Below are 8321 nucleotides of genomic sequence, written 5' to 3' on the forward strand. Positions count from 1 at the left end.
TGCTCCGCGCAGGCTTTTTCCTCCCCGCTATCCGTGACGGCTTCTCCCATTGGCTACGGCCGCAGCCTCAGTCCCAAACCTGCTGCGATTGGCTTCGGGATCTGCGGGCGGGATTTGTGGACGGGGCCAATGCCGGCTCGTCATTGGCCGGCTCTGTCCTTGCCCTGGAACCGAGTCCCGGCTGAGTCCACGTGGTTTGTGCTGGAGAGGCCGGTGAGTGCGAGCGACTGGGACCCCCAGTGGGGCGGGCGGGGGCTGTTCACTCTGGGCCCTACTGACGACCAGACCTGGGCTTTGGGCTACTTACCCCGCTCCGCGCCTGAAACCCGCTGGGCACCCCCAGCGGCCAGTCCCCGGACCCCCAGCCAGCCAGACACAGACCCCCAGCCAGCCCCCCCCCAGCCAGCCAGACACAGACCCCCCGCCAGCCCTCCCCAGCCAGCCAGACACAGACCCCCCGCCAGCCCTCCCCAGCCAGCCAGACACAGACCCCCAGCCAGCCCCCCCCAGCCAGCCAGACACAGACCCCCAGCCAGCCCCCCCCAGCCAGCCAGACACAGACCCCCAGCCAGCCCCCCCCAGCCAGCCAGACACAGACCCCCAGCCAGCCCCCCCCAGCCAGCCAGACACAGACCCCCCCAGCCAGCCCCCCCCAGCCAGCCAGACACAGACCCCCAGCCAGCCCCCCCAGCCAGCCAGACACAGACCCCCAGCCAGCCCCCCCCCAGCCAGCCAGACACAGACCCCCAGCCAGCCCCCCCCAGCCAGCCAGACACAGACCCCCAGCCAGCCCCCCCCAGCCAGCCAGACACAGACCCCCAGCCAGCCCCCCCCAGCCAGCCAGACACAGACCCCCAGCCAGCCCTCCCCAGCCAGCCAGACACAGACCCCCAGCCAGCCAGACACAGACCCCCAGCCAGCCCCCCCCAGCCAGCCAGACACGCCCCCACCCAGGCACACAGTCCCGCCCCCACGGCTCTCGCCTCCCCTGAGCCAGCCAGACCCCCGATCCCCCAGCCAGTCCTGCCCCCTCAGCTCTCTCCCCTGAGCCATGTGAACCCCCGACCTTGACCCCCCCGAGCCAGCCAGATCCTGGCCCCCCTGACCTCGCCCTCACCCCCACCCCCCAGACAGCCAGCCCCTGGCCCCCCTGAGCCAGACAGACACCACCCTCCCCAGACAGCTAGTCCCCACCCCCCCAATCTCACCCCCCCCAGCCAGCCAGTCCTGCCCCCATGGCTCTCCCCCCAGCCAGCCAGACCCCTGCCCCCCAGCCAGACCCCTCCCCCTGAGCCAGCCAGTCCCTCTGTCACCATTAAGAACATTCCCAGTTCGTCACACCCTCCGACACCCCCCCCATCAGCCAGCCCCCCACCCTGGAGCCGGATCAGGGTCAGCGCCCCCTCGAGACCAAAGGCCCTGAGTCCCCTTCCCAGGTCAGTGCAGGGCCCACTCTGCGCTGATGCCAGCTGGGGAGCTCTGCCCAGTGCTCTCCTGCCCCTCTCCTTTCCTGGGGCTGTGTGGGGCCCGGTGACGGTCTTGCCGCATGCAGAGACTATGGCCAGGGCTGCTCTCAGCAGCAGAGTTGCTCAGGGACCTGAGCACCATGGGGAAACTGACGTAAGCCCCGTGAGGCCGGCACTAGCTTGGTGGGAGGGGAGCTGGGGTACCCACACCGACCCGAGGGGTTCCCTGGCACTGCAGTGTCTGCACTGACCCATCACAGCCAGGACAAACCCTGATAAATACTCTGCTTCCTTCCAGATGGCCTGTGCTTGCAGGTGATGCTGAGGTAACCATGGCGACCCTCTTCAGTAACGATGGGGCCGAGGTGGTCCAGAGGGCCCTGCCTGCCAAGGAGTCGAGTGGCAGGACCCCTGCTGAGGCCCTCGATGAGTTCTACGAGCTGGAGCGAGCCGCGGCCTTCGTCACAGCAAGCGAGTTTCATCGGGTAAGTCTCTGCCAAGGGCTCGGACGTTCTCCCTCTGCCCCCCCAAGCCTGTCCGAGCGCCTGCCTGGTCCTTTAGCTCCCCTGGGTAGTGCGCTGGCATCAGCCCCACCTCCCAGCCCCGGGTGCAGGTGCTGCTGGAGACCCTCCCACAGAGATGTGGCCCCATGTGCCCTGCAGCCCGGCTCTGCTTCTCTAGACAGCTGGGGCAGGTTCCCTCGGGAGCTGGGGATTGTCCCGACTGCTCCCCACTGCTGATGGAGCAGGCAGCAGCACCCCAGCTGTGAGGGGGTGTCACCGAGAATGACATGGCTCCTGCGCTCCCTGGGTCAGTCCCCAAGCGGCTCACTCAGGCCACAGCTGGCTGTAGAGATTCCTGTTCTGCTCTGTGGGGCGGTGGGGCTGCCCTATATCCACGTCTACCTGCGCTGGGTCTGCTGGCAGGTTGCCCTGCAGTTCCCTGACGAGCTCCTGGTCGATTCAGCCGCCGTCGCAGCTAAGATGGAGGAGGCGACCGGCAGCAAAATGTACATCCTGGGAGACACGTCGTACGGCAGGTAGGTGCCCCACCCCCACCTGTACTCAGGTTGGGCTCCAGCCCCAGCCCTTCCCCCATGCTGGATCGGGGGGGGGAGAAGCTGCCCCCCAGGACAGGAACCGCTGTGCGACCAGCCTTGTGCTGCCGAGTGGCATGGCCAATCCCCCCTGATTGGTTCTTTTCCCCCCTCTTGGGGCTCAGAGGGCTCCCCCTCCCTCCCGTTTTTCCTCCTGTCCTGCAGCCCCTCGGGCTCTCTCACTGTTTCCCCTGGGTCCTGTTAACTCGCCTGTCCTGATCATTCTGTGCCGGGTCCCACTACAGTGATCAACCAGCCACTCCCCTCCGGGTGGCATGGCTCGTACCCCGCCCCGTAAGCGACAGCATCTTTGGGCTTGATTTGCCTTATGGGTCACCCGTACCAGCCCCGTTGGTTTGAGGGGCTCCTGGCTCGGTGAGGAGCAGGGTGCATTGCTCACTGCTAGGCTGCCAGATCCCCCCTGTGGCCAGTGCAGGCTCCGGGGAGGTTGCCCAAAGTGATGCTGAGGCCTGCTGTGACTGTGCCACGAGTGACTGGGCACCCCGGTGTCAGAGCGCAGGGCCCAGTGGGAGGAGGTGGGGGCAGAGGAGAGCAGCCTCCTGCGCTGTGCTGCCTACAGTCCCCCCAAGTTGCTGTGTCTCCGGCTGACACTTTCCCTTCCTCCGGTAGCTGCTGCGTGGACGAGGTGGCTGCGGAGCACGTGGGGGCAGAGGCCGTGGTGCACTACGGCCCTGCGTGTCTCAGCCCCTGCAGGAAGTTGCCGGTGCTGCACGTGTTTGGCCGACAGCCCCTGGACACAGAGCGCTGCGCGGGGGCCTTCCGGGAGCTCTACCCTGACCCCCAGAGCCACGTGGTGGTGCTGAGTGACGTGGTGTACGCCCATGCGCTAGGTGAGAGCGGCATCCAGGGTGGGCCATGTCTGACGGGTTGTCGCTCCCGGGTGCCATCTGGGGCAGTGGGAGCCGCTGTGCCCCTGAACCATCCAGCTGGGCTGGGCTGGCCTGGCCCGTCTCACAATGGTGACTTCGCCAGCCTCTCCAGGCCCTGTTATCACCCAGCACGACAGCAGGTGGCGCCACACACCCAGCTGAGCTACCTGGGTGCTTTACCTGAGCCACTCAAGGATAATCAGGAGACACCAGGCAATTCCCAGCTCCCCAGCCTGGCACCCCTACTGGAGTGTAAACCCAGTGTTACCGCCCCTTGCGCTGCACGGGGATCTGTACAGTGCAGGCTCATTAGGGTAGTTCTCTCACGTGCACCACAAGCCTGCGGTAACCAAGCAGCGACTTTTCCAGTCACGCTGGTTAAGAGAAAACAAACTGAGTTTATTAGCTATAGAAGGAGACTGGAAGTGATTAGAAGGGGCAGCAAACAGAGCAAAGCAGATACCGAGCAAGTAAACAAAACCACAAGCTAAGCCCAACCTGCTGGATAGGTGGGATTTCAATGAGCTGTTTCTCAGCCTGACTGATGGTACCAGCAGCTGCAGATTAGGGCACAGACTGCAACTGCAGGGCAGCCTGGGTGCCCCTCCCCCAGTCCAAGTCCTTTGTCTTCTGTCTTCCGGGAGGGTTGGGGGGAGTGAAGACCAGTCGTGACGTCTCTCCCTTTGGCGGGAGCCCTTTGTTTCCAGCTCAGTTCCCAGCCCAGTTTGTGGAAAAATACAGGTACCAAAATGGAGTTCAGGGTCATGTGGTCTGGTCACATGGTCTTGCTGGGGCCTAGCAGCCATTAGTCATTGGCTGGCTGAACCCTTCACCGGCAGGCTCAGCTCTTCCATGGTCCACTGGCTTTGTGACGGGCCATCGGCGCTGCGGGTGTCGCCCAGAGTGAGCCCGTTGGGACTACAGCACCCTAGTCAGTATCAGTAATTCCAGATACAAAACTGACATATGCCTCCAAAGTGCGTGATCCTATCCAGCGAATCATCACTTTTCCCAAGACCCCTCACACAACTAATCTTGTACCAGATGTATCATCATCATGCCACAGGGGGGAATATGGGGTGCAGTGTCACAGCGTGCCCTCTCCTCGGCCCAGCCTGGCCTGGGGGTGGATCAGAGCAGCAGAAACCAAACCGGGCTGGCTGGCCAGTCCCATCCCCTGCCCCGGCCTGGGTCCCCCATACACAGGCCTGGCAGCCCTCTCCTGGCCCTTCCCGCGGGGCTCTGTGCATGGGCTGGCCTGCGTGGGGCCTGCTCAACCTGTCATCCTCTCTCCCCCCAGGTGAGCTGGAGCAGCTGCTGGGCCCCGAGTACCCCCACGTCGTCTTCTCCCGCCTGGCAAGTGAGGGGGCATCCGACTGCCCCCAGGGCCCGGGGCTGGTGCGGCAGTTCGGGCGCTGCTTTGCCGTGGCAGCACGGCGCGAGCTGCAGGACCACGCCGTGTTCTACGTGGGCGCCGAGGGCCTGACCCTCACCAACTTCATGCTGAGCTGGAACCGCTGCCCCTTCAGCTCCTTCAACCCGGCCACAGGCTGCGGGCGGCACGAGAGCCTCGACGCCAACCGGGCACTGCTGCGGCGCCTCTACCTGGTGGAGCGGGCCCGGGACGCCCGCGTGGTGGGCATCCTGGTGGGCACGCTGGGTGTGGCCGGCTACCTCTCCATCCTGGAGCACTTGCGGGGCACCCTGCGCCGGGCTGGCAAGCGCAGCTACACCCTGGCCATGGGCAAGCTGAGCCCTGCCAAGCTGGCCAACTTCCTGGAGGTGGACGTGTTCGTGCTGGTGGCTTGTCCCCAGAACTCCCTGCTGGACTCCAGGGACTTCTACCGGCCCGTGGTGACACCCTACGAGCTGGAGCTGGCCTGTAACCCAGCCCGGGAGTGGAGCAGCCTCTACGTCACCGACTTCAGAGACCTGCTGCCAGGTACTAGGCAGGCTCCGTGCCAAGGGGGCAGCGCCAGAGCCACTGGGAGCTATTGCAGCGCCCCCTGCTGGGAGAGGCCAGGGTTGGGGCTCCCCCCCAGCCAGTGTTCCTGTCCCGCTCCCCACAGCGCCCCCTGCTGGGAGAGGCCAGGGCTGGGGCTCCCCTCCAGCCAGTGCTCCTGTCCCGCTCCCCACAGCACCCCCTGCTGGGAGAGGCTGGGGCTTCCCCCCAGCCAGGACTCCTGCCCTGCTCCTCACAGCGCCCCCTGTTGGGAGAGGCCGGGGCTGGAGTAGCCAGGAGCCCTGCTATACCCAGTTCTCACATTACCTGGCCACAGCTCCCACCCTGAGCCCCGTGAGGCTCCAGACGCAGGTTTACCCTGGTGTGGGAGCTGTGAGTGTGGGTGGGTTTGGGTCTGGCTGTCCCCTGGAGGCTGCTCTCTGATGTCTCACCCTGGCAGGTGGCTGTGCACATGTCAGCTTCCCAGACACGGTCCCCGGGGACAGCGACGTTCCTGACGTGTCGCTGATCACTGGGGAGCTGCGTGCGACTGGGCTTTCCAGCTCCCCGGCCCCGTCCTCCAGCTCTGCCCTGGCCTGCAGGACCCCCGAGTTCGCGCTGGCTGAGATCAGCCCAGCAGGTTTGTACTTCGCTTTATTTCCCCTCCGCTGCCCCCCCTCCACCCCATAGAGTGATGCCAAACCTCTGCCCACAGCGCCCCTTGCTGGGGCTGGAGGATCCAGAACCCCCCACAGCGCCCCCTGCTGGGGCTGGAGTACCCGGAACCCCCCCTCCGCTCCCCACAGTGCCCCCTGCTGGAGATGGAGGATCTGGAACCCCTTCCAGCCCCCTCCCTGCTCCCCACAGCGCCCCCTTGCTGGGGCTGGAGGATCTGGACCCGCTTCACCCAGCGCCCCCTGCTGGGGCTGGAGTATCCTGAACCCCCGCTTCCCTCAACCCCATCCAGTGCTCCTGTCCCTGCAGCACCTTTTGCTGGGAGAGGCCAGGCCTGGTGCAGCCTGGAGCTCCTTCACAGGGCTGTGCCGGTCCCCACTAACCGTTCCCTCCCTTGCTCCCAGCTTCCTTCCTGGAGTCGCGCAGTTGGCGGGGCTTGGAGCAGCAGCTGGGCCAGACGCCCGTGACAAAGGCCGTGCCGGGCCGGAGGGGGATTGCGATCGCCTACGAGGATGAGGCTTCTGGGTGACCCTGACCCTGCAGGATGCCGCTGTTGGGAGACGGGCCCTGCGGGGCTCCAGCCTCCTGCTCTGGGTCACCCTGGCCCAAGCTAGGCCCATGTGCAGCTCAGTCCTGGGGCCGATGCTAACAGCTGCCCTCTCCTGCTGGGGCCTGGTATCAGAGCTGGATGCGGGAGTGCAGGATTCTGGGGGCTGCCAGCACGGTTCTGGATATAGCTGTGTATTAGTGAACCCCATAGCGTTCGGGAGGCGACTCTGCGGGGTGGGTGTACACACAGATACACCCACCCCCAAGCGGCCCACTCTGGCGTGACCCCACATGGACAGGGGCCACATGGGAGTGACCTCCCCTCCTTGCTACCCCAGCTGGCTGCTCCTAGGGGCAAGGCCTGTGCTGGGCAGGGGATGGCCTCCGCCCTGAGCCTGTGTCCCCCCACTGCTGCCCAGTGCCAGAGGGCGGGTAGAGGAGCTTGACATCCCCCCCGACTCCCCTTGCAGCGCGCGCCCAGCACTAGCCTGAAAAGAGCGAGGCAAAGGCAACCGGGTCTGAGGGCAGGAGGCGGTGCCCAGGCAGGCCTGGCTCAGCACCAGGGAGCTCAGCCGAGCTGCCCTGCTCTGCCAGTGGCTCTATGGGACGTGCCGTGGGGGGAGCTGGGCTGGGGTGTGGGGGGCTGTGTGTTTCCCCTCCCCTGCGCTCTGTCTGAGGGAGCCCAGGCCCAGCTGTGGAGCGTCCCAGGGCAGGGGCTGCTGCTGCCACGTTTGCAGCCCCCCTTCCCCCCTGTGGGTTTGCTGGTTGCTCATGGGCAGGGCATGCTGGGCTGCAGCCCTAGCAGAGTCTGTCGGTGCCCAGCTCACCAGCTGCCCAGGGGCAGAGGGGTACCTTGCTACGGGCCCCAGCTCTGCCTCTTCCTAGGCCAAGGGTGGATGCCATGTTCCCTACTCTCTGCCTCCCTCGGGGTGCCCCACAAGGGGCATGAGCCAGGCCCAAGTGCTCCAGGCACACGCTCATGGGCACCTCTCCTGGCAGCCCCCAGCCCTGGCTGTGCCTACGGCTCTGGGCTCCTTCCGCCTGTGGGCTACAGGCAAAGCCAGGCCAGTGCTGAGGGTCCTGGCCCACAAACCCATGGCTGAGGTTTGCTCCCGGGGTGGCCTTGGCCCCGGGTTTAGCAGCACCCATCAGACCAGCCAAGAGAGGGTGAGGCCCTGCTAACATCAAGCACGTTGCCGGGCCTCGCGTGGGGGAACAGGCCTGGCGAGGGGCATGACCTGCCTAGGGTCACAGGACGCCTGGTAGAGCCGGTAACAGTCCGGGTCTCTCTAGCATCTGGCCCTGGGCCCCAGCTGCACCTATCACGCTCCCACCCAGCACAGCACCACCCCTCGCCTGCCTGCCCGTCCTCCTCTAACCTGCCCGACAGCCCCTCAGCGCAAGCTCTGTCAGCCCTGCCCCCAGCCTGCTGTAGCACAGCCTTACCACAATGCCCCCTGCTGGCAGGGTGTGAAACCATCCAGCCTCAGTTTCCCCGCTGTTCTGCCCCTTCCTCTCCAGAACACATAGGAAATGACATGAACGCTTCGCTTCTCTCCAGCAGACTGGCTAGGTCCCAGCCTGCCCTGGACCCACCTCCTCTGCCACTCCCACGTGAGCAGGATCCATCCTCAGCCGCGGCCCAGCCACCTGCCCCCTGCTCCAGTTGGCCCTTCAGGTGGTCTATTAACCCCTTCTTGCCA

At 65.8% G+C, this 8321-nt stretch overlaps 1 protein-coding gene across 2 annotated transcripts; it reads left to right on the forward strand.

Annotated features, from left to right (window-relative positions):
* Positions 1 to 157: 157 nt before the first annotated feature.
* On the forward strand, positions 158 to 7696 carry DPH2 (diphthamide biosynthesis 2). 2 transcript variants are annotated; one of them, XM_050961170.1, is made up of 7 exons: positions 158 to 213; positions 1782 to 1951; positions 2393 to 2505; positions 3193 to 3413; positions 4753 to 5394; positions 5855 to 6034; positions 6474 to 7696. In XM_050961170.1, exons 2-7 carry the CDS (start codon positions 1799 to 1801, stop codon positions 6596 to 6598), a joined length of 1434 nt encoding a protein of 477 aa, XP_050817127.1. In that variant the 5' UTR covers positions 158 to 213; positions 1782 to 1798; the 3' UTR covers positions 6599 to 7696. The 2 variants fall into 2 exon arrangements, with proteins under 2 accessions (XP_050817127.1, XP_050817128.1); XM_050961171.1 differs by lacking the exon at positions 158 to 213 and adding an exon at positions 1391 to 1436.
* The last annotated feature ends 625 nt before the right edge of the window (positions 7697 to 8321 follow it).

This window comes from Gopherus flavomarginatus, chromosome 7 (assembly GCF_025201925.1).
Source record: "Gopherus flavomarginatus isolate rGopFla2 chromosome 7, rGopFla2.mat.asm, whole genome shotgun sequence".
Lineage (NCBI taxonomy): Eukaryota > Metazoa > Chordata > Testudines > Testudinidae > Gopherus > Gopherus flavomarginatus.